This window comes from Anguilla rostrata, chromosome 7, assembly GCF_018555375.3.
Source record: "Anguilla rostrata isolate EN2019 chromosome 7, ASM1855537v3, whole genome shotgun sequence".
NCBI lineage: Eukaryota > Metazoa > Chordata > Actinopteri > Anguilliformes > Anguillidae > Anguilla > Anguilla rostrata.
Genome location: NC_057939.1, coordinates 32456953 through 32482815, shown reverse-complemented (window position 1 = coordinate 32482815; position 25863 = coordinate 32456953). Strand labels below are relative to the sequence as shown.

Sequence of the window (25863 nt, the reverse complement as noted above, 5' to 3'; positions counted from 1 at the left end):
TGGCCTCTCTGAACGAGTCGTAAACTGGTTCCGAACATACCTTACAGAGAGGGAATTCTATATTAGTTTAGGAGGCTATGAGTCAGAGATATGACGTCTCATTCGGGGTCGCACAAGGAAGCTGTCTTGGCCCCCTCCTTTTTTCAATGTACATGCTGCCCCTAGGTAATATTATCAGAGAACACAATGTTAGCTTTCATAGTTATGCTGACGATACGCAATTGTACATTTCCGTGGAACCGAACGATCTGAGTGCCTTATACTCCCTGACTGCCTGTCTATCTGCAATTAACCAATGGATGAACAATAACTTTCTGAAACTAAATGAGGATAAGACAGAGATTCTCTTGGTTGGCCCCAAGAACAAGAGATATAATCTCAAAAAGGCTAGGGAATCTTGCCAATCAGATTAAATTGGAAGTAACAAGCCTCGGTGTAGTTCTGGACGTGGACTTAAATTTTAAATCCCACATAAATAAGGTGACCAAGACAGCGTTCTTCCACCTGAGAAATATAGCCAAAATACGATGGTTTTTAACCCAGCAGGATGCCGAGAGGCTAATTCATGCTTTTATATCAAGCAGACTTGATTACTGTAATGCTCCCTTTACTGGCCTTCCTAACAAGACAATTGAGAAGCTGCAGCTGATTCAGAACTATGCAGCTAGGCTATTGACGAAAACAAGGAAGAGAAAGAATATAACCCGTCTTGGCTGCACTGCACTGGCTCCCTGTGTCTTTTAGATTTGATTAAAAAATTTTGTCACTTGTTTTTAAGGCTCTTAATGGCTTAGCACCCCCATACATTTTAGAGTCCCTGGTGTCCTATGTCCCCTCACGAGCCCTTAGGTCCTCTGAGGCAGGTCTTCTAAATGTACCAAAGGTTCCCCAAAAGAAAATTGGGGAAGCTGCCTTCATCCACTACATGCCAAAATTGTGGAACCTCCTGCCAAAAGGTATTAGAGAGGTGGACTCAGTAGACATTTTTAAACGACAGCTGAAAACTTTTTTAACCTGGCATACAATTAAAGATCCCCTTTTCCACTCCTTTTATTTATTTATTTATTTAATTCATTTATTTATTTAATTTATTTTTTTGTTTTATTGTGATATGGTTCATTGTGATTTGGTTTTATTCTGATTTGTGGTATGACTGTTGCTCTGTCAAAGCACTTTGAGCTACATACTCTGTATGAAAGGTGCTATATAAATAAAGTTGTTATTATGTAAAGTTCCACAGGTCGAAAATAAAAAGGTATGACTATTTAACCCTTTTACGACTATTTCAAGCACATGCCAAATCCACCCAATCCTTATCCATTTAGGTTTAAAATGTCACGCCTGGCGCCCGCCCCCTTGTTTTCACCTTTTGTGTGTGGGGTCTCTGTTGGTCAGCAAGGGGGGTTGCGGAGCCAGGCATCATAGCTCAGGAGGTAAAAAGTGGTTGTCTGGCAGTCAGAGGATTGCCGGTTCGATCCCCGCCCTGGGCATGTCGAAGTGTCCCTGAGCAAGACACCTAACCCCTAACTGCTCTGGTGAATGAGAGGCATCAATTGTAAAGCGCTTTGGATAAAAGCGCTATGTAAATGCAGTCCATTTACCATTTAGGCGTGGCCTCCTTGACCGCCTTAATTGCCTCCAGCTGAGACCGTGTTTAAAAAGGCTGAAGACCCAACCAGTCTCTCTCTGCTTCCAGCCAGCGCAAACGGCTTCTCATAAGTTTGTATTTCTTTGGTTGGTCCACACAACACTCATGCACCCAGCACCACTCACATACACACTGATTACTGACACTGACAAGTTAGGTCTTTAGGTTGTAGTATTTGTTTTGTTCGTTTTTTTCTCAAATAAATATCCGTTATTCCTTCAGCTTTTGTGTCCATGTCTTTTCATCTGTCGGGCCTTGAGCCGGATCGTCACATGAATGGGGGCTCATCCGGGATTTTGTTTCTGTGATGGAAACAGGCCTAGTGATAGTTAAGGTAGATTGATATTTTTGTAGCAGTTTTGTGTGCGCATCTCTGGTTGCAGTTAGATAGAGGCTGCGTAAGTGGCGTGCTTCTTAGGCACTTTGTAGGCACCTTTTTGTCATGTGGTCGCATTTCGGCCAAATCAGTGGCGGTGCGGTAAGATAACTTCCTTGAGATGGTTATGGTTATATGGATACATTAGCTAATGTTGTTTGGTAAGCTAATTGTGAGTTTACAAATAATGTAAGGCAGTTATATTTTGTATTGTTTTGAGAGTGTCAAATTACCTGTCGGATGTTTTGATGTCAATCACCTGTGGGAATTAGGCTTGTGAGTTTGGCCGGAGTTAACGTTAGCTACACTGTTACAGCCATAGTTTCGAGTGCTAGCTGTTAATTTGTATCCGTGTTAATAGCTGTTAGGCTCACATTAAAAAAAACACTGTTAGCGCTAGTTACTCCGTGGTCTGCCTGCCTCTTCATTGTTTTGTCCATGCTGGTATTGGAAACTTTGTTGACTCTCGATGTGACGTCTTATACACTCCGGGCTGCTGTTCTGTGCTCTCTGCTCTATGCTTCCGAGACGCCGCTCATAAGCAGGTTGAGTAAAAACAAAATAAGAGTTTTGCCCTGGTTAGGCTGTAGGGTTAGTCCGCCATTTAAAGGCTATTTGGCGGACTAACTTTGTTATTTTAGTTTGTTGTTTTCGTGTGACCACAGATGAAGACGTTTGTGCTTGGGTTCACCGTCCGCTCTGTGGCATACAGTCTATTAGATTGTGTGTCGCATTGACGGGCATTGTGATTAAAATCCTCCCGTAAAGTCACATGTGCAGGCGAAGTTTAGATAGTTCAGGGGCAGCTCGTTTTTGGCTTGTTCGCCTTGCATAGTGTTTTACTCCCCCTTCTTTTAGTTGCGTGCGTTGCATTTGAGAGTTTATTTTCAGTCTCACCGTAAAAGTACAATTTTGTTTAAATATATTAGTGTTGTCAGTATTCTCTATCATGGCGCGAGACATAGATAGAGTTGAAAGTGCGAAGGTAAAAAGCTTTATAGGAGAGCCTTCAAATACTGTGTTCCTACCATTTAACAAAGCTGAATTAAAACAGCTTGTGGTATTTTGGGGTGGTACTGTAACGTCTGCGCAAAAAAAAGGGGATTTGCAAGATTTGGCAATTCAACTAGCATCAGAACAGGGTGTTACATTTACATTAAAACCTGCACCAGCTCTAGTGTCTGAGTCTGAATCAGAACCTGAACTGTCATTCCAAGAACAGGTGACATTGAAAAAAATCAAGTATGAATTTGTGAATTTGAAAGGGAAAGGTTGAAACAGGAGTTCCTTGTCGAAAAAATGAAACAAGAAATTGAATTGGAGAAATTGAAACTTGAACAAGACAGGATACAAGCTAATTTGGCTTTAGAGCGTGACAGATTAAAAGAACAAAGCACTTTAAGACATCCTTTAGGTGGGAGTTCTGGCCCTCATGTTGACATTGCACGTAATTTGTGCCTGATCCCAAAGTTTTCTGAAAAGTACCCAGATACCTTTTTTGTGCTGTTTGAGCGACTTGCTAAAGCTTGTAATTGGCCTGAGAATTAGTAAATTATGTTGCAGTCAGTCTTGGTCGGTAAAGCGCAGGAGGCGTATTCTGCCCTTACTCCTGAACAAACACGGTCATATAACACAGTTAAGGATGCAATTCTTAAAAGTTACGAAATGGTACCGGAGGCATATCGCTTGAAATTTAGGACATGGAGGCGTGGTGAAGATAAAACCCATGTTGAATTTTCACGAGAGATGTTGCTCCATTTTACACGCTGGTGTAATGTGATGGGGACCGATACATATGAAAAGCTGCATCATTTGATAGCATTAGAGCATTTTAAGAATTCTGTATCAGATGCCGTTGCTACTTATGTGACCGAGCAAAAAGCCTGCACAGCATCTGAGGCTGCCGTGTTAGCCGATGAGTTTGTTCTCATTCGAAAAGGTGGTTTTGCGAATCATTGCCCCCGCAATGATTCCCACCGTGGTTCAAGTCAGCGAAAGCCTCACTTTGCAATGCACCAGTACTCTCTGCTCCTCGCTTTGATCGTCCATTTCTGTTGCAGGTGGACGCTAGCGGGGTGGGCACTGGTGGAAACAGGCTTTACATTTGCTTATTATTAGCTGGTTAGCTTGCTAAATGCACATAGTTACAGTTAAGTAGCCCCACGCCTATGTGACAGCAATGAACAGAGTTTCTGTATGTTAATTTCTGACACACAGGTAAGCAGTTAGAGTACCATGTCAGCTCCATATACAGTATGTAGCCTAAGCGTACAGTAGTGTCAACTGCAGCTGTGAATGTTAGATAGCTAGAGATTTTAGTTCAAAGTCAGTCACTGGTGCATTTAGCTAATAGTTTTCTGGGCTGGCCCACCCATTTATCTTGGTTGAACCACCACACCCAATAGTGAATCTTTTTGATAAATCAATTTATTCACTGTTCGAAATACAGGAGAGCAACTACCCTGTGATCACAATCTCCCACCTCTTAAACCACATTAGAAACAACCCTGGTTCTGGGCTGTCCCACCACTTACTTGTCCTTTTGTCTTTTAAACAGGTCTTTGTGTTTTTATTGTGTTGTTTTTAGGGGTTTGCTATTTCTGAGTGTACAGCACTTTGGTCAGCTGTTGTTGTTTTTAAAGTGCTTTATAAAGTAATTTGGATTGGACTTACTTGCAGGCCCAATTATGTGAAGATTTGCAATGCTGCTGGGTGAATTTCCCCTGTTCCTCTGCCAAGGGCTGGTTGAAAGGGTTAAAAAGGTCCTAGTGCAAGAGACAACAGACCTCAACGGTTCCAAAATTTACATTCGAAAAGCAGCTAGGCCTATTTCTCTTTCCAAATATAATGACACGGTAACTCATGAACATTCACAAACCTTGTTGGGCACAGTGTCATTGAAAACTACTTTCTACTGAAGCATACCAACTTTGTGCAGTCTCAACCAAACTGACACTGCGCCCCACAGCATGGCAAGGTGCATATTTTTCACAAACTAACTTTGAAATGACAATTTGAATTTTTTAAAAATGTATTTTTTTTTTATTTTTTTTTTTTACAAATTATCCCCCTTTTCTAAACCTGTTATATTATATTTACAGTTACATTTCTTCCTGATTCTTGCTCAATGTATATAAGACTAAGCTGTACATTCTCATTAGTTACTAGTAGTGTGCGCTTTTTGGTAGACCAAAAGAGATTTATTTTAATGTAGATTAGTGTGCATAGCTAGGATGGATGCAATAATGAAATGCATCACTTGGTGAATACAACCAATTTCATCACCCCCTCTCTCACACCTGCTCACTCCCTGTCAGCACAGTAAACAGTTTTCCTTTGGGGGTATGATAAGGGAAACACCTCTGTAAACCACCAAACAAAAGAAAGCACCTATGGGCACAAAAATGCCCAACAAATGATCGCAATCTTCTCAAAAATAATTAGTGACCTAAATCTCAAATATTTATAAAATATCATTTCCCAACAGCAAGTTTCTTTGTTGAATATTTCAGGAAAATCTCAAAAGTTATTGGACGTTATGGGATGTTCACATGGAATGTACCAAAAAGTACTGCAATTCTTGGTATATTTGTAAGGTCATGCAAAATTAATAATTACTCCACTCTGAACACCATTGCACCCATACAAGGGCAGTTACATTACCATAATTTTCAGCTACCTACACCTTGTCAAAAAAATAAAACACATTATAAATCTGCCTTTGTAATCTAGAAAATATATTCACTTAAACGGCAAAATACTAACTAAGTTAGCAAACAAGCTAAATGAGTTTCCATACTACAGCGTTAGTAGTTTAGCTACCAAGCTAATGAGTTTGCTTGATAGAAAGCGAGTGGCTTAGCTAGCAGGTTGCATATGTGTTTGCTAACCTACATGCCAGTGTATATGCATGCACATGTTTTAGCTAGAAAGTTCATTTGAGAATTAGTTACCAAGTTAGCAAGTTTGCTAGCTAGTTAATGAACTCACCAGTTACCTAACTCAAAAATTAGAAATGTAGGAACTGTCACAAACAATAGCTGGCAAACGAATATTTATTGAATAAAATAGATGGAATAAAAGAAAGGTTGTTCAAAGGTACAATGTTACATGTTTCTCCATGGAAAATAGACTTCTTTCATGAGTCATCTTGGGTACCTCCATACTATTATTCAATAGACTCCTGGCATCTAGGTCCATAAGCAGGCGATAAAAATTAGAGTGAAGTTCATTTTTGAGGTCACACCACCATTTGCACTGCACCATGGTATATTAGGCAGAGGTGTAGTTGGATGCACCTCCATTTAAATTTAATGTGCTGGAGCATGTATAATGTTAACACAGGGGACGGATATTACAGAAGTGCTAGAGTTCTGTGGTGTTCCGTTTTACATATTCTTGCAATTTTAGATTTTTATAAATATACAAATATTCTCCAGAAGGAACCGTAATACTAGTCTTGACTTACTGTTCATCCTGCGGTTGTCCTGAATGGTACTGTCAACCCTCCGGGACGGCGTGTTTGTGGCTCGGCTTCTCTTGCTGGTAGTGCGTCTCGTGGTGGATGAGTTTGTGGTGCGGCGTTTCCGTTGGGTCTGTCATTGACAAGGAACCCACTATGTCATCTGACTGCAGTTCATCACTCTGTACTGCACCGCATAGGGGTGTTAATAACCATTTAAACAGCATAACATTTAAACAATAACTAACATTGTGTCTGTGGACAGGCAGTGACATGTTCGGACATATCTTGTGGCTGGAACCAGAAAATATTTACTCAGTTCATTTATTTTTGGCCTACATTTTTCTCTCTCAGGCAGAACAGATGATAGCCAACCTAGCCTCACTTGTCAGGCAGATCACTATTCTCCTTACTAACTTCTCAATCAACTTTTCTCTGAGCAGGATGTGCTTCACTAGTAAACTAATGGTTAGTCACTACTACTGACAAATCAAATTTTATAAGCAGGATTCCAATTTCAAGCAACAATTCAAAGGCAAAACATGCTCTGGTGGTGCTCTGGTAAAAGATGTCGTGCTGATAACTACCCAGCTGGTTTAACAGCATATTTAATTAAAAAAGCCAGTATTGTGTAGGTAGGTACTGTGTAAAATAAAGAATATCAGTGCAGCTGACTGGATCATTAAGGCCCCGTTTGAGTACATGAATGGCTAGCGAGGACCCCCTGTATCCCATCGGCCAGAGCTTTAGACTAATGATGTCCCGACGTCCCGTTTGGGACAAACACAAATCATCCCTGGGATGCCTTCGGGAAGAATAGGGAAAAAATTCCCCCCCATTATCATTTGTCACATAACACCGATTGAGCCAATTGAGCACCCACCCCACTCATAGGGGCTGACACTGATTTGACACTGACAGACGCGAGCACTGAGCATGCGAGAGGCTCAAAAATAAAATGTCAACAAAATTAATTCCCAGAGCACCAGCTAACCTTCCTTGTAGCACGGCCGGTGGTAGCTATGGACAGGGGTGGGCTCAGCCTACCCAAACGGGCGTCTTGCCCACACAATCAAAAGTTAAGAAAATTTTTTTTGTTCAGCCAATGGAAAAATAGCACAGAAAATACCAGTACCGTTTCGAACTTCTGATTGGGTTGGCAGCAACAGTTGAAACAGTTAGTTTTCTCTGATGCAGTGTACTGCCGGTTGATTTAATTAGCGGTATTAAAGAGCATATTGCAGGTTGTTTTGACGCTAGTTTTGACACCGAAGAGGTTGTAAATGTTTATGCAAACGTATATGACGGACCGCAGACTTACCATTATGAGCCTGCTAGGCTTCCAAGAGACCAGGCACAGACCAGGGTTACAAGGAATAGGCTAACGGTCAGAGGAGAGAAATTGAGTTGTGGTGTGAGGAGAACCAGTGGAGAACTGGGCAGGTGTCTTGGTGAGTGACCAGCATTAGCTTATAGATATATCCACATTATATAATACCACTAACCTATTTAAAGACACTCAATTTCAAAAGTAACGTATATAACCGAAATATTTTGAGCAGTAATACTTACATAGCAATGATGAAATCTCTATCTTCGTTAGATAGAGACAGACAGCAAATCATTGATACAGTTCTATCCGCTTCTGTCTTCCTCCAGAAAACAATACCAGCTAAGTCTATCAGCAAACAAATGGCTTAGCTATGCCCAGAAGTCCTCAACAATAATAGTATTTTCCAATAAATTACGAAAAATCATTGACAATGTTTCGTTAGGTGCACCGTCTTTTACTGCTACCACAGAGTCTGCGTAAGTGAATGCGGTGATAAAAAATTTGGTTACGCTGACCTATAAAACGCTATTCCAAAAGCAAAAATAGACATGTTATACATCGTTAGAAAGCTTATACTCACGTCTACTGAATTAATGAATTGTCAATCAAGCCAGACCATACTAAAAAGGTCGACAACGCCGTAATCAACACGTGTAGTATTACGCACAGCTATTTTGGAAGATACCCAGGCGTCACAAATGCACGTATATTTCACAAATGGATTGTCCAAGACAATATATGACCATTCAGCCTCAAAAGGGACATCTCTATGCGTAAAACCAATGGTAAGGTTGTATATTTATTCAATATTTAGTCTCAGATATTGATTGTAGAATGACATGGTATCATTTTTGAAAACTTTGTCTCGTTTATTTCGTTATTCAGTGTGATCAAAGTTTTCACTGCTGTATTGGCATATCTTAGGGCTATTGTCAGGTTTATCTAGCTATGACGGAATACGATTTTTGAGTGACGAAATAATATTTTATGAATGCCAAAATGGACAATATTGTCCATTATGTCATGGGTGGGGGGTGTAGTTGCAGATGAGACTGCAGGGAGGGGGTGAGTGTTAAATGAACGACCAGAGCGACAATGGTGGAGCTGTGAAACTCTGTATTCAGCATAGTTGCCGTGTATCGTCTACTAATGAAACTAAAACAATGCGTTTCTGTTTTTAAACTCATACAGTGGTTGCAGTAGCACTGCATGTCTGAGTTTAGTAATCTCGGCACGCCGGCGTACCGACCACTAGGGGCTTTGCGCTAAGACGTTAAATTATGGTACATTATCCGTGTCCGTTCCGCTAGAGTAAGCTATCAGATTACATAAAGATTAGAATTAATTTGAACGTATTCCATCTTAATTGGAATTCGTTCAAATGTCATTTTGGGAAAAAGTGACAGCCCTATTAGCAGTCTCTTCCTCATCGCCATCACCTCCAGTATTTGGCCGTCTGAAAACTGTCTAAGGTTTTTTGGCTTTTACATTTCCTCCTTGACATTATTCCTAAATGTCACAAAGGAAACAGCCTATCTGTGTTACTGACTGTTTGGCTAGCTAGCTAAGTTAGCTAAATGACCACGTTGTCGTGCACATCAATGTCATCAAGCTAACGCTATTAATAAACAAGTGAAGTCATTATTTCGATGGCGATTAATAAGTCATCTAATGTTACAATGTATCGAACAATACATTCATGCTACTAGTTTAATGTTACCTACACACTGCTTAAGTTAATATAAAAAGAATGTACTTACCAACGAGTTGAAGTGATAACACAGTTAGTTAGCCTACTAAATAAGAAATGGTGGCTTGCTAGGTAACGTTAGCTTGTGATAGTTGGAAGCGCCAAGTGTTGAACGTCACTCTACGCACAATGAGGGTAAAGAACACTGATCTCAGACCTGCTGTTTTCCTATAATGCGTTCACGTTTTAACCAACAGATGTCGCTGGTGAGCTTTCCAACCGAGCTGCCCCACTGTAACTGTAGTTTAAAAAAACCAATTAATACATTTTTTTAAAAAGATTCCCCAACGCTTAGGTGCGGCAGGGGGGGCAACTTCGGCCCGGCGGGCAGCCAGGCTTGCAATACACTGGCGGAAACTCTGGTGTCAACACTGTCTCTATTTTATATAGAAAGAATTTTTTAAAATTATGACAAATTTATGCATTTTAAGTAGAGGCCAGAGGCAGCTAGTAACAGAGGGAAAACAAGATGGCTCCTGTATACAACTCATGCATGTCGTGTAAAAAAAAGTGTGTTTTTGTCACCACCGTCAGACGTCAACACCGTCAGGTTTTCTGTCTGACGGTGGTGACACATAGTTTGAAGGTGTTGACAAAAACATCCAAATCATCCTCAATGGAGGCATGAATATAAATTATGATCACAATAAGAGAAGAACTTCCCTCTCCTCTGCAATGTCCCTCCAACACTGGGTTTCCAGAGAACAACCTGGAACTTCTTCACTACTTCACATGGGAAGGGAGCTCCAGATGGCATTGGGGGAACGGTGAAAAGGACTGCAGACAGCCTTGTACTACGGCGGAATGACATTGTGGATGGCAAGATCTTCCATGAGATGGTTGGGAGAAGCCTTTGCAGTACTCAGCTCTATCATATTGCTGAAGGTGACATGCAGACATATGATTAACTCCTTTCTCAACCACTAAAACCTGTACCAGCATGGAGGAAAATCCATCAGGTCACACCTTATGGAAACAGCATCCACTGCATATCATTGTCATGTTTCTGCAGTGAGCCACAGATGTGCCAGTGTTTCAGCCCAACAACATTTCAGTTGACTGAAAACACACACGCCAGGGTACAGGCTGAGGAGAATGATGGCCCTACCACAATGGGAAAGAACAGAGGGTCTTTGGCAATGCTGACGGAGGAAATTAAGTAGGAACCCCAGAGTGGTCCTGACGGGACTACGACAGATATTATCTGCTGGTGTCATTAATTGTGGAGATTGACTTGCCGTCATTTATGACCAAAATTGCTGGTTAGCAAAGGCTGTCACTGTGGATGCTCATCATCAAGATGTTCAAGTGGAGTTTTTCCACCCTCATGGGCCCAACACTTCCATCTAAAACAGGTGGAAAGGATATGTGCTTCGTACCAGTTGAAGTCTTGAAGATATTCTGGTCAAACTGATGGAGCCATCATCACCGAGTTGTACAAGCAGGACGAGGGACATCTACCACCTGTCTGCTGAAGTCATGGACTTCATAGAGGAGGAGCATATTAAGCGTCTACTTCCTGATAAAGCTGACTGAACGTTTTCAAAGATTTTCAAGCCGAGAAATGGATGGTTTTTTTTTTTTTTTTTTTTTTTTTTTAAGTTTCTGGTGTGTTTTCTGATGTTTATGCTTAAATATTGCAGTTGTACTGTAGTTTTTATTTTGCTGTTCACCATTGCTAATATTTACAGAAGGATAAAATGTACATGACAAATTGTTATTTGTTGTACCAAATTGTTAAATAAAGTTGTCAAGCAAGGAAGCATTGACTTGAGTGGTGAAAAGGTTGGAATTGTTTGTTGTAATTAGGCCACTGCCACCACCCTCAGATCTGTGTCACCACCGTCAGGTCTCAGTCACCACCGTCAGATGGAACTTTCTTTGTTTTAAAATAATATGCGTACAATCTGTTCCTCCAATGCAGATGATTTATTAAAGTAATTGTTTCTTTAAAATTAAAAATGTGTTTTTTTATGTCCAAAATTGTTATTTTGTATATTTAATGCTAATGATAAAAGTTGCATGATGTAAGAATTTTTAAAGGAGTACACGTGAAATAGTATAAAAAATGAACAAAAGTGAATATTCAACATTTAACAGCATGTATGTGTACCTATGGTGTACACAATTATTTAAAAGCTCTAAATCTACATAAGACTAAATAAATATGAATCATTAGCTTTTTATTGTGTCTGACTGACTGTGTTGACAAAAACTACAGTGTTAGATTTTGGTGTTTTTTAGGAATGTGTCTTCGTTACAGTTTTCAGAGTTATAATCTGTTTAAGTCCCCACACCCATCCGGTTTCCGTCTGGGTGTTGGAGTACCCCTTTTCAAATGCAAGCTCTCCCCCGAGACTTAGGTGCCGAGAGCCATAGGAAAAGCAACCCTGGGTGAATAGAAATTATAATATGTGAAGAGTCACAGATGGCCAAGGACAGGAACCAGGGAAGGAGTGAATTATCACATTAGCCGCGTTTCGACCGCAGGAACTTTACCCCGGAACTAGGAACCTTTTGAGGAACTCAGTGCGTTTCCACCGCAGGAACTAGGGTCTAAATTTAGTTCCGGGGGCTTTACTTTACCCCCAAAAACGTTCCTGCTCGGGGGGTAGTACTTTCCAAAAGTACCGGAACCTTTGGGGTGGGGCGCAAGCGCTGAAAATTTCTGATTGGTCGACTACTTGCAGTGTTTTATTTCAACCGCCATGTTTAAATATCTGCAGCCGCAAACCAATTTATTTTCATAATAACTTCAAATCAAACTTGTATGTTATGCGGCACAGTAGCCTAATTTTGGTTATAGCCTGCCAATGTCTTGGAATTATAACGTGTGCTCTTCTGTTCTTTTCTTGCTTTAGTATTTGTTTTATAAAATGCTAAGCATTCGTGCTGGGACAGCATATTACGTAGCAAAACATTCAAACGGATTAACAGCAACAACGCAGTCTATGAAAAAATTCAAGCAATAGTTAAGACGAGTGCATAAAGTCACCTACGAAACAGCTATCTAGTTACAACACTAAGCTTACAGTCAATTTAGAGATTAAAATGAGAATACGATTACTCTCAGCATAATGACGGATTCAAATACGAAACAAACTCACCCGATATTGTCTTCAAATGGATCCATGCCAAAGAAAAGTAATGACTCATCCTCTCAAAGCTTTTACTAACTGTTAGTAGCAAAAAACGAAATATCAACTCGCCATCCATGCTAACTGCTTTCTACGCTCAGAGTACCGTATTATTTATTCAGACATTGGAAGATTACAGCATAAATTGCGTCTTTTGTTTATATTCAATATTAGTAATTGCAGCGAGAAACTGCAGCTGTAGACACAAGATCTGTTATGTTATGGTAGCAACAGAACGAAATGAACTATATAGGCTATGTATTACCATCATTGTTTTATTATACCAGCGTGTTTTCGCGCGTTTGCACAGAAACTCAAATACTATCAATAAAATGGTTTAGCCATTTCTCAGCATAATGGCAGATTCAAAGACTAAACGAACTCACCCGATACTGTCTTTAAATGGATCCAGGCTCAAGAAAAGTAATTATTCTTCCTCTCAAAAAGCTTTTACTAACAAACATTTGGTAGCCTAGCATGCATTCTGGCTGGCACTGTCTTTCATTGCTTCCCCGATGTTCAGACCCTCCCCTCACTGATAAAAACTGGACCCTACGGTGTCGGATTACTTGCGTCGCCATGGATGTCGCATGCCGTAAAGAAGTTTACTAGATGTCGTAACACTTAGATTTGGAGCTCCAGCTCTTCCGCACCCCACCTAATAATAAAGTCCAAATGTCGGGCAAACAATAAGGCGGCTATACGTGGTCCCAATGGCAAAGTTGTAGAGCACATTTAGATGCATCGGTAGATGATCTGACTTACGGTGTGGGAGTTATGACCTTTTAAAGTATGACCCTTTGTTATAGCGCCACCATCTGGCCGACATAGGTGATTTGTAGTGCCCGAGTAGTGGGGGGCCATAGGAACCCACCTACCAAATTTGGTTGGTCTACAACTTATGGTTGCTGAGGCGCAGACATTTTAGTGGAGAAAGCTTCCACGCCCCAACGAAAATGTCAAAATGGAGGGCAAACAATATGGCGTACATAGGTGGTGCCAATGCTTCGCTGCTTGCGTCGCTGCTTGGACCCCTAATAATCCTAACAGATACAATAGGGTTCCACCAGCTTCGCTGCTTGGACACCTAATAATCCTAACAGATACAAGAGGGTTCCACCAGCTTCGCTGCTTGGACCCCTAAATATCTAGACAGTTTGCCATTAATGGCATGGTGCATTAGTTGGTAGGGACAGAAAAAGTCCATAGATAAGACAGGGAATGCTAGCGAGACATCATTAGTCAGCTATCACTGTAATGTGCCGTTAAAACTGTAAACAAACTATATGTGTAGAAGTATCACCCACCGGCAATTGGGGTGCCATCACGCAGTTCAACCACAAAGTTTTCTAAACAAAACTCAAGCACTGAAGATAAACTTGTTTAATTTGTGATAAACGGATAAACTTGTTGAGCTTGTTGTTGTTTCTTTTGATGAGGATTTAGTATTAACTTTATTGTGCTCAGCCCTCTTCACTCTTAATTATAGTTCCAATGTTCTTGCTCTTCAGGTGCTTGAGCATCACTGTTGTGCTCCCGTGCCACACAAGTTCAGCTTTTTGAGTTCTTCAATGTAAACTGCCCCCTTATTTTGGAAGATTTGAGTCTCACAATAGTTTCCACCAGTAGAGCTGCCACCTCCGTCTCCGCTATCTTTCAAATGCGTTTCCATTCTCTCGAGGAAGTAATGTAGTGACTACGCGGTCAACATGCAAGACCTGTGTTCTATTCAGACCAGCATGATTCGGTCAATTACGCTTTAAATAGGACACGGTTATACAATTTGGAACACAGCCTTATTAAACTTTTAAAAAGTAGATCCAACTAATCAATAAAGAAATTAATTGCCAACAAATTTTTATTGTTGGTTTAGCTGACATCATCGATTAGTTGTTGCAGCCATACTGCATAGCTGGCCAGCATAAGTCATACAGTAATAACTGTCACACCGATTAGATTTCCCTTGCAACACAAATGCGTATGATGGCATTTTTCTTGGTTTTTTGAGTTAAAATGACAACCGTTAAATTGACACCTGCGGCACTTCTTTATTCAGAATGATAGTTCTATATTAAAGGTTCTGTTACCCATAGCAGCAATCACTATAAAGAAATATTTTACCACTGCCTGAAGTGACCAATCAGAATTGAGCATTCAACAAAGCCATGTAAAATGTTATAAATGACATATCAACTGAAAGGAACAGGAACATATTTGGTACAGGAACATATTTGGTATTCGTTACATCTTCATATCTTATTACAACAGAGTTATAGATGGTAAGTAGAGGGTGTGTACTTTCAACAACTTGCCCCATTGGTGTACACCTGATGGATCTATTCATCAGCTTCACCAGTCTCACTGCCTTTAACATAATGTCAGGTGATATGCTGCCTTGGTCGGTTTTCTCTTATAGTTCCAAACCATCTTTTCTTCCTTCCTTCCTTCCTTCCTTCCTTCCTTCCTTCCTTCCTGCCTGCCTGCCTGCCTGGATCATTTTTTTCTTCCCCCCTTCCTGCCTTCTTTCCTTTCTTTCTATCTTCCTAAAAATAAAATAAAAATTTAAAAAAACACATTTCCTAATTTCAATTAATTTAACAAGTTAATTACAGGCTAATCACGCATCTCTCCCTGTCTACTATACATCATCACAAACTAGGCCTACATTAATGACAGAATAGGCATTAATGTGGGGGGGGAGGCAGAATACCCCCCCCCCCCCCCCCCAAACACACACACACACACACTCATATATATGCTGCCACATAAAGTGTCATGGATGTGGTGTGTTAGGAGTGCCACACAACTTTGGTTAATAAGATCACCATGAGCAATGCCAAGCGTTGGCTGGAGTGATGTAGTGGGAATGCCTTCTCTGAAGTAATGAATCATGCTTCACTATTAGGCAGTCTGAGGGACAAATCTGGGTTTGGTAAATGCCAGGAGAACACTGCCTGAATGCATAGTGCAAATTGTGAAGTTTGGTGGAGGAGAAATACTGGCCTGGGGATGATTTTCATGGTTTGGGCTAGACCCATTCATTCCAGTGAAGGAAAATCTTAATCTTAATGCTACAGCATACAATGACATTATCAATTGTGTGCTTCCAACTTTGTGGAAATTGTTTGGAGAAGTCCCTTCAGCATGACAAAGCACAAAGTGAGGTCCATAAAGAAATGGTTTGCAGAGTTGGTGTGGATGAACTTGACTGCTCTGCACAGTCAAGCCGTGACCTCAACCCCATCGAACACCTTTGGGATGAATTGGAACACCGACTGCAAGCCAGACCTTACTGCCCAACATCACTGCCCGAATCCCCACAGCCATGTTTCAAAATCTAGGGGAAGGGCTTTCCAGAAGAGGCCGTTATAGCAGCAAAGGGGGAACCAACTCCATTAATGACCATGGTTTCGTTATGAGATGTTCAACAAGCACGTGTCCACAAACCTTTGGTCATGTAGCATTGTAGCATATCTATTTATACTTGGTCACATGAAAATTTGCCCCAAAGTCATTAAGACAGCTTGCCCCATACCGATATGTATGATAATGTAGGCTAAATGTCAAAGTTAACTTTTGACTAGGACTATACCTTAAGTATATGGTTGGTTGGTTGGTTTTTATTTTTTCAAAGTGTCATGCACCAAAAGGTGCCCAGCCCACATGGGCTTACAAGACACTACAAAGATAACAAAGAGCAATAACATAGCATAATGAGAGCGAAAAAACAAATGTAATACAATGCCATTCATATCAATCAATGTCAGCCAAAATATGAACATAATCATGCTCCTTAGACATTTACAGCTATAACACTTAACTTAGGCATCTGGGGCACAGCCTGTGCCTTCAACACATCAAACATAAAGCACCCTCACACACTGTTGGTGCATCCAACACAAATTGAGCTAGTATAACACTTAATTCCGTCTGCTACTTAGTAAAAATAATAAACTTTCAACTTTCATACCTAAAGTAAAATCCTATTAAAATGTAGTCTTTTTTTTTTGCTTCTGCATGTGAAAAATAGGAAACTTTTGCTCACCTCCGTTTACAATGACCTTGACCTCCCCCAAACAAGATATGGCCTCAGAACATGTACACTCCAAATTAGTATTACATTTTTGGTTGGACCGCAACAGCGGGACCAGCCCTACAAACGCGAATGTCTGTGACTGACTGACTGGCTAACTGACCAACTGAGTGAGTAATAAAGTTACACCATGCATGTGTGTGACATTGGCCGATTCGGTCCAGCCATATACTAGGTTTTAACCTGGTTTAGTTTTAGCTACCATTTAAACTAACTATGAAGGGAAGATATCTAAATGAAGAGGAATAAACTAGTAGTTTAAATTGAATTGAGAAATGCATGAAAGAAGCTCAACGTAAGTCATTTGGTACTACCTCCATAAACAGCTTTTCTTTTCTTTTGTGAGAAATAAACGGCAAGTTTGCCAGCTAACCGAATTTAAAGACAAACATGTTATCGCTAACGTTAACCTTTATCGAGATCACACACAGTTAGATTTCAGGTCAAAGTAGAGTGGGTAATTTACAGACTTTTTGTCCTGCTAACATTTATTTATCTGTTTTCCCATTGTGACTGATTCACTTTCGTGACTTGCTAGCAAACTCTGCTCTGACTGCTACTGATGGGTGTGAAGCCAGGGTTAGCCTACATAAAGTTAACATTAGTCTATAGGTCCCAAAGTAACATTTAATTATTGCAAAATATTTCGAACTCGAATTTTGGGTTTTCTAAAGTGTTAGACTAACTAGTTGGCTAGGTGGTGTAGTTAGTTGTCTGACGCTATCGTTAAGAGGGCAAGAGGTCTAATTTATTTTTAAGATTAGCCCAGTTTAACTTAGCAGACGTTAACCTAATTGTTACAAGCATCAGTGTTTGCTTTGTATTAGTCATGATTTAGCTGTGCACTTTAACCCGAAGTTAGTCTACAATAGACAAGTTTACGAATTAAGTTGGCAAGAATTCCGCAATCTGATTTACTTGAGTGTATAGATTGGACGGCCGATCTATTTATTTATGTAGACTATTTATTATATTGGAAAAGTATCTACACTGAACATTTTTTTTTTGCCTGGACCGCAACAGCGGGGCCAGCCCTACAAACGCGAATGTCCGTGATGAAGTTACATCATTGGTCGGCTGGTCCAGCCATATACTAGGTTTTGACCTGGTCTTGTTAAGGTTCGATTTTTCCTATGGACATAGGAACAGTGTGACAAAATGCCCCAGACTCCCCTCTCCTATGTACAAGTATACTGCACGTACAAGATAAACGTTTTTGGCTGACATAAAAAAATAATTTCCATATAGGCTATAATTTCCATATACATGTGCCTATTGAACTGAGAGATAAAATTCTGGAAAAGCCTTTTATGTTGTTACAAGGTACAAATAACACCAGAGACAAAAAAAAATGGCGAAAGCATTCCTTTTGTGAAAATAGAAAAGATATATAAATACATTAAGGCTGGTATTTTTCAGTATTCATTAAGTTAAAGGGTTAATGTTGTACCCTCAGTTTTGGGTGACAAAAATGAAAATGCATTTCAAGACATGTTGAAATTCCAAATATCCCTATTCCTGTAGAATAACCTCAATCATTCAGTATAGGCTACCCACCCCCCACTAATTTGGGCACTTGCTATGTGTAACCTTTCCATAAATATTCCATTTCCATTTTTTATTTTGCAACGAGGTTCCTTTTTCTATAGCCTAGACCAGGGGTCCTCAATCTTATCCAGAAAGGGCCGGTGTGGGTGCAGGCTTTCATTCCAACCAAGCAGTTACACACCTGATTCAACTAATCAAGGTCCTTAGCAAAGACGCTAGTGTTTGATTAGTAGAATCCGGTGTGTAACTGCTTGGTTGGAATGAAAGCCTGCACCCACACCGGCCCTTTCTGGATAAGATTGAGGACCCCTGGCCTAGACCATACATTCTAAATGTGGCTATGCTTGACCACTTAACCACTGAAAATGCATCTCTTCAGGCTATACCTGGACTAACTAACTGCCACCACTCTGTGAATCATTTCACTTAAATTCCCCTCCATAATGCCACTCATGTTACATGTACCTCCATTCCGGCACTTATTATACTTTGTATATTATACTTTTTTAATAATACATGTATTATCATCCCGATGTTGTAGCTTGTATAGCCCCCTAGTTTGACTCAGCATGAGTTAGGTCAGAATAATGTTCAATGTGTGAACTGGACTTTGTGTTCTTGGCTATGAATAACTGTACAAAATGAGTATTGTACCTTATCATTTTGTAGTTGTTCCAATGACCTTGATTTGCACTTTTGTACACCGCTTTGGATAAAAGCATCTGCTAAATAAATGTAATGACAGTGGCAGTAAAGTCGGACAGACCACAGCCGTTGTCACGTAAAGTCACCACCTAAGCCCTGCATTTCCACTGTTTTCTGTGGAAGGCAGCGTTCTGAGGCAAAAGGGATAATTTTGCATAGCACTTACTGTACTCATGTTGTCTAAAAACAGTCCCGGTTGAACTCTTGACTTAAGCCTCCTGTTCACAACCGCAAAGCTGCTGGTACAGCACAGACCTCTGAAAAAATGAATGAATGAATGAATGAAAAAGGCTACAAATTAGCAATTAAGGGGTCCATTTATCTGGTCCCAACAAGCAAAATAGAAACAAATAAAGGAAAATTTCACAGTTTATACAGGAAAATGTCAGAACATTACAAAATTTGTATTTATTTTTTTAAAGCATAACCATGCTTTATAGCCTGGATAACCCTAAATATGTGGGCCTTGTAGATTTATGTCTTAGCAGCCTGGACAACACAGGAATTGACAATGCCTAAGCTACCGGAAAAGCCTTTTGAGGATTAGATGAGTCAGAAAAAAACTGAAGCAATTGGCATTGTTTAGTTCATTTAGACATTGAGCATTTTTTCTGGCAACTCAGAAGCATCCTTAGAACATAATTATAATGTTAACACCCTTAGGGTTTAGCAAATGTATACCCACAACATTACTATTATCAGATTGCTTAGAAACATTCTTAAAAGTCAATTAGCATTTTAGTATCTCAGTACATCTACTGCAAACAAGCCAATTTCCCCAACAGTAAAACAACTGGTTGTCTTGAAATATCCAGTTGTACTTTTCAAGACCACTAATACAATGGTTAAGCACCAGATACTATAAAAAATGAAATACACCAGCCAAATGGAAGATGACCTATTTTATTATTCACAACATTAAACATAATTTTATTGAATTAAAGGCAAGAAATAGGCCCAAAAGATCAAATCCCTTACTTTCTTTTGCCCTGCCTCCCATTTCAATAATCTTCAGACTGACCACCAATGTCATATTTTGTGATGTGATAAAGCAAGAAAGTGAGAAACTAAATTAGCTATAGCTAGCCTTTTTCCATTAATAGAGCTAACATTGATAACATGCAGCCCACATTGGTCAAGATCCCTGTACCGGACGCAGAGGGACGCATACAATCGGTATCAGTCTTCTCATATGAATCTAGGAAGGCCAGCTAAAAAGCGAATTTCCCGAAAAGTGCTCCGGTAGTTGGCTTTGGGAAGAATCCACCAACTCTGATCAACTGACCCAAATCTCAACGGCCGTATAACGGTATTCGATCAGGATCAACGATTATATGTTGTACAGACTCATCCAAGTCACTGATAATGTCCTTTGATTCAGGACGAATTTTTTCGATTCTGTACATTACTGTCATCTTTTCAACCAAATGCTGTCTATTTATGTCATTTTTTCAACATAAAGGTATGATAGCGGAGCTGCTCATCTTCAACCTATGACGTCACGCAGAACAGAAGTCATTTTCCATCATAACTCAGTGCACCTGTCAGGACTGGCCAATTATCAAATTTATAGCCATACTAACAGAAATGTCAGCTTAATTTAAAGAAAAACTTCAATACCTTTGGGGATGCCATTATGTGGTGCCCCTTTAAAACTACAGACATATATTACAAGTCCCGTTGAATTACTGTTATTGTAGATTGTATAATTGTAGCAATACGTCTTATGCCCTATTCGCACGGGACTAGTATTACCTGGGGACCTCTAGTAACTTGTAATAATTGTGGAGGTCGTCTGATCTTAATCCCGTGCGAATCTGTCATGTCCGTAATTTGTAAAGTAAAAATTCCACCGCAATACCTACCACATTTGCCAAACACAGAGGCCATGTGATAATATTAGTCCCGTGCGAATCGGCATCTCGGTGATTTGGGGTCGTATTTTACTGTTGCGCAGAGCAGAGCCTTGACATTTTCAATCATATCCGGGGGGCAGAGGTGGGTAACCCGGCTTCAAAGAGTAAAAAGACTGACCGTGTATTTGCTCCACCACCATGCACTAAACCAGCTAATTCTAATTAGCATAACTCTTCATCATGGTAGGAGAACTAATTATTGTAATCAGCTTGTTTAGTGCGTGTTGGTGGCGCAAATACATGGTCAGTCTTTTTACTCTTTGAAGCCGGGTTACCCACTTCTGCCGGGGGGATAATGTCAGTAAATTCGAGTAAAATACAGACTTCGTTTATCCCGTGCGGCGCATTCGCACGGGATAAGCGAAGTCTGTATTTTACTCGAATTTACTGGGGGGTGGGTTTAATTTCTAAATCACATGAGGTCCCCAGGTAATACTAGTCCCTTGCGAATAGGGCTTAAGTTTCGAATTTACTAAAGTTTTTGCCCAGATCTAGCAAGTTTCAGATATGGTATAGTTAGCTATTGTTCTAACGTGCCAATGCCCTTACGCGTGTCTATGAAGAGGAGGCAAAGAGCCCATGCATCAGTGAGATGTGTCAATCAAGGCTGAATTTCAACCGAAATGGTTAACAAACACAGCTAATCCATTTTATGCGACTGCAACGTTTGACTTTGTAGCTTATAACCCGTTGAGGTTTCCGTTTTTGCAAACACCCGAAAGCTAACCCTTAGATACGTCTTTCACATTCGCGCTACACTAGCCAGTAGCTTTTTGACTATCCACCAATAGCGTCAATGTCGCCATCGTCAATTTCGCCAACTTGGCTAGTTAGAATTTTACAATGCCGCCAGGATTAAAAAAACGGATTAAAAAAATTAAAAAAACAGTTGCCGGCCCAGCGAGCCGGTCACACGTGGCTGTTTCTAGTCTCAGCTAGCCAAGGTTGGATGATATCAATAACGACTAGTAAAAATAATAAAGGGCTGGCCGTGCTTTAGGACTAATGATAAGGAATTTGGTCAATTACCTGGTGAGCAAACATGCTAGGTCATGTTAACTACCGATAACGGGCACGAAGAAACCACTAAATCAACTTAAATATTTACCGACCTAACGTTACACACTTGGTCTGTATAGACAGCTAGGCTACCAAACATACTAGGTTTTTTGACCAGTTAACGACCAACCCGTCAGTTATCTCGACTAGTTAACTATTCGCATAGCTAGCTCGCTTTGATACATTTCAGCATGTGATTTCAGCTTTCTAGCAATAGCACACTGAAATCCGTAAAGCTAGTGAATTAGCGAATGCGCTATCTGAACGGGACAACTACTAGCAGGCTGCTACCTCTAATCAGTGAGCTAGGTAACAAATTGTGTTGTTGACTTTACTTAACATTCAACAGGCAGGGTTAAACAGAACAAGATTTTTTTTAAAAGCAATGAACATACCCAGCAAACGTTAATGTGTTGGTAATAATATTAAGCACAGAGGTAGTGTAGCTCGTAACTTCCCTCGTCAGAACCCAATGGAGCGCATAATTCATCCTGTTTTACGGTAGTTATGATTTCCCCCCGGCATTTCCGCTTCCGTCGCTGTGAGATGACTAGAATCCAATCACTGCTCAACCAACTGGGAGTGTTTCTCACAGAGACTGTAAAAAATATGGACTAAGATACTGTGACGTCACCCATTGACTCTCCGTGGGTCTCTAAAACACATTTTGAAGCTCAATGGCGGGCGCGGCCATGTTGTCGATTTGGAGCCAAAACCATGGAGTTAAGCGGCTCTGTGATTTTTACAATGTGATTGACAGTCCGGTGTGGAAAAGCCCATCAACCTGAAGGAACGATTGCAGAACGAACTTGAGGCTAGCTGACTGTCTGCCGTTATGTTTTAAAATATATTATCAGATGTTTACGGAGTTTAATTTCCATCTGCTACTAGCTACTCCATCGCCGTTTGTGGTATTCACTTGCTGGGTGACGCTAGCTGACGGATCGTTCGCAAATCACTTTCTACCGAATAAAAATTAACACTGTCAGCGGTGATTAACAAATCTACCAAGTATTTTAATAACTGATCTGCAGGCGTGTAAATATGACAACGCACTTTGTACAGCAAGTTTTCCACCTGGTGCATGAAGACAAAAATAATATAGCCTACACTGAATTTCTAATTATTATTAGGCTATTATTTTTTTCTTGTAAATCATCAAAACCAATGCCATGGAGAAAAGCCAATATACGCAAGGAGCCCCCGTGATCGATTCTGAGAACCACTGTCTTAAATGCCTAGCTTGTCGGTCTCTTAAATGCTAAAAACATGTTCCTTTCTAAATGCCAAGATGGTTAATTTCGTTAAATTCTGTGTGTGTGATTTCATCGTGTGTTGTATGTTATTCAGCAAATGAACTTTGAGACTCTTAATTCGCTTCGTGAAACTGAAAAAGTGTTTATCCCAAAATCGGGATTATAGCTTTGTCACATGCGTGAAGCATGGCCCAGGTAGACATTTACGGAATGTACACGACTGACAAGCCGTCAAACACGTCTGACAGATTGAATGTTTGCCGGTTAAGGTTAGCTAGCTAGTCAAATGGCTTGGTAGCCGAAGTTGCGAACTGTTTTAGCATAGGCTACTGGACTACCAAATATAGCAAGCCGATTACGCTTTCTGCCAACTAATTATTTGGTTAAGTAGGCTAAAGGAAATAGTAAAAATGACTCGGCTACCGAAAAACTTAAGAGGAGGATTATTTTATGGTCGTCTAGTGCAGCTGTAAATAGCACACGCCACAATGAAATCACCACGAAATGGGATGCCTGCATTTTCTGACTTCGCACAGGTGGACCGTGGCCGGAGCCGCAATGTAAAGGCCAAGAGGCGCCACCGCCCACCCCAGTGACCATAGACTGTAGCCCCTACTGTAGCTTAGTCCTCGGCAGTAATCAGGAAGTGACGCAAACTGTACCTCATTGGTCCACAACAAATATTGTAACAGTGCCCAAATGACACAACAAATCATGAAATCGACCCATGGACAGTCATAAGACGAATAAAACACACATATTGTGACTACTTGTTCTCATGAGAAAAATGTATTGACTTTGTATTTTGACCGCATTTGTACCGTAGACTTACATGGAAACCGGATATGAAAACACCTATACTGGAGCCAACCGTAGTGGCGCTAGTGAGCAACCAGGAACAACAAGACCAGGAAATGAGCTTCAAAAACGAAGTCTGGTTTTGGCCGCTTGGTTTCTCAATACCTAGAACGCGAACTCCGGATTTGAGATTGTAAAGTCTTTTCTTGTGGGAGACCGCACTTGCAAGGTCACAAGGACAGGGAACCCACGTACTCAGGGTTCCCGCGGGATCTTAAAAAGTTTTACATTTAATAATCTGAATTTTAGGTCTTAAAAAGTCTTAAATATTATTTGATAGGTCTTAAAAATTTATTGGATTAGGAAATTACTTCTATAGCCGCGTTTCCACCGCAGGAACTTTACCCCGGAACTAGGAACCGTTTGAGGAACTCAGTGCGTTTCCACCGCAGGAACTAGGGTCTAAATTTAGTTCCGGGGGCTTTATTTTACCCCTAAAAAGGTAGGGGGTTGTACTTTCCAAAAGTACCGGAACCTTTGGGGTGGGGCGCAAGCACTGAAAATTTCTGATCAAACTTGTATGTAATGCGGCGCAGTAGCCTAGTTTTGGTTATAGCCTGCCAACGTCTTGGAATTATAATGTGTGCTCTTCTATTCTTTTCTTGCTTTAGTAGGGAAGGCAAAACAAAGCTTTAGAATGTCGCCAGCAGTGTATGCGCGTGAGCTTGACAATACATTTCTCACAGAAAAGGTCGTTTGTTACCTTTTTTTAGTTCATTACAGTGGTGATAGAAGTTACTTGAATTAAGTGGTACTGTGCTGTTAGCCTTTATTGATCGCCGTACAAGGTTAATGTGAAGTAGCTAGCACAATCTGACAGTACTAACCCATAAAAATGTACTTTGAATGGTACTTGGACAATCGAACGGTAAATGTGAAAAACATTTGATTATAGTCAGCGGCACCGAAATTTTCTGTCACACAGAAGATTGAATTAAATCTTTAAAAGTTATATATTTTCTGAAACCTTATCGATTCCGCTTGGCCGTAGTGAGTGAAACTAGGCGATCTGAGCATATAGTCGCTATGTAAGTTACGTCAGAAGGATTCAGCCTTGTTGTTTGCTACCTAAACTTCACAGCACACTCAAATCCCTTAGCATGCTTGTAGCACGAAGTGTCTACTTTCAAAATCCATTTAAACCATTCACAAATGACTTGGGACTTTGAAGTTATAAGTCGGGATGTATCAAGTGTCCAGTGAAAATACTGACCTGGCTATCAGTCAGAATTCTGAGAGAACCAACTGCCATAAATGACCGCGTAAAATCAACCAGTAAGAGTTATTATGATGTCACTGGTTCAGAACCCCATAAATGTAAACAGTCGAATGTTCAGTGAAATCTATCGGTTTTCGGTGCCGTCGGAGTCCCGATCTTATCATTGATGGAATTTTGGGAAAGTGCGAGCTAAAAGGCCACAAAAACAGCCAATATATCACATTAATATTCCATATATGTACGATCGCTGTTCACAATACTTTAATTTAAGACTAAACTGGTATTTTAATCACAATACTTATGTTAATTTCCGGAAATTAATTTTTCGATTGTCCTCTCTAGCTTTAGTATTCGTTTTATAAAATGCTAAGCATTCGTGCTGGGACAGCATATTACGTACCAAAACATTCAAACGGATTAATTCGGTTGCTGAATATTTTCTTCTGGATTTTCTTTGTTAGCCCGTTGTAATTGACTCAAAAGTTTTGATACAGTTATGTGAG

The 25863-nt window shown here is 40.3% G+C and overlaps 1 protein-coding gene and 1 pseudogene across 4 annotated transcripts in view; one reads left to right on the top strand and one right to left on the bottom strand.

Moving 5' to 3' along the window:
* rnf4 (ring finger protein 4) overlaps positions 1–22612 on the bottom strand; it is a 63307-nt gene extending 40695 nt beyond the window's left edge. Inside the window, exons 1-3 of one of the 4 annotated variants that reach the window (XM_064341987.1) lie at positions 22423–22612; positions 19219–19309; positions 6493–6619 (exon numbers count right to left, since the gene is read on the bottom strand). In XM_064341987.1, coding sequence (XP_064198057.1) covers positions 6493–6619; positions 19219–19309; positions 22423–22517 — 313 coding nt within the window. In that variant the 5' untranslated portion in view covers positions 22518–22612. Of the gene's footprint in view, positions 1–6492; positions 6620–19218; positions 19310–20917; positions 20940–22422 lie in introns of those variants that run through there. The other 3 variants (XM_064341986.1, XM_064341989.1, XM_064341990.1) reach the window with 3 other exon arrangements.
* Positions 1–25863, top strand: part of LOC135258588 (uncharacterized) — a 179126-nt pseudogene that overhangs the window by 78284 nt on the left and 74979 nt on the right.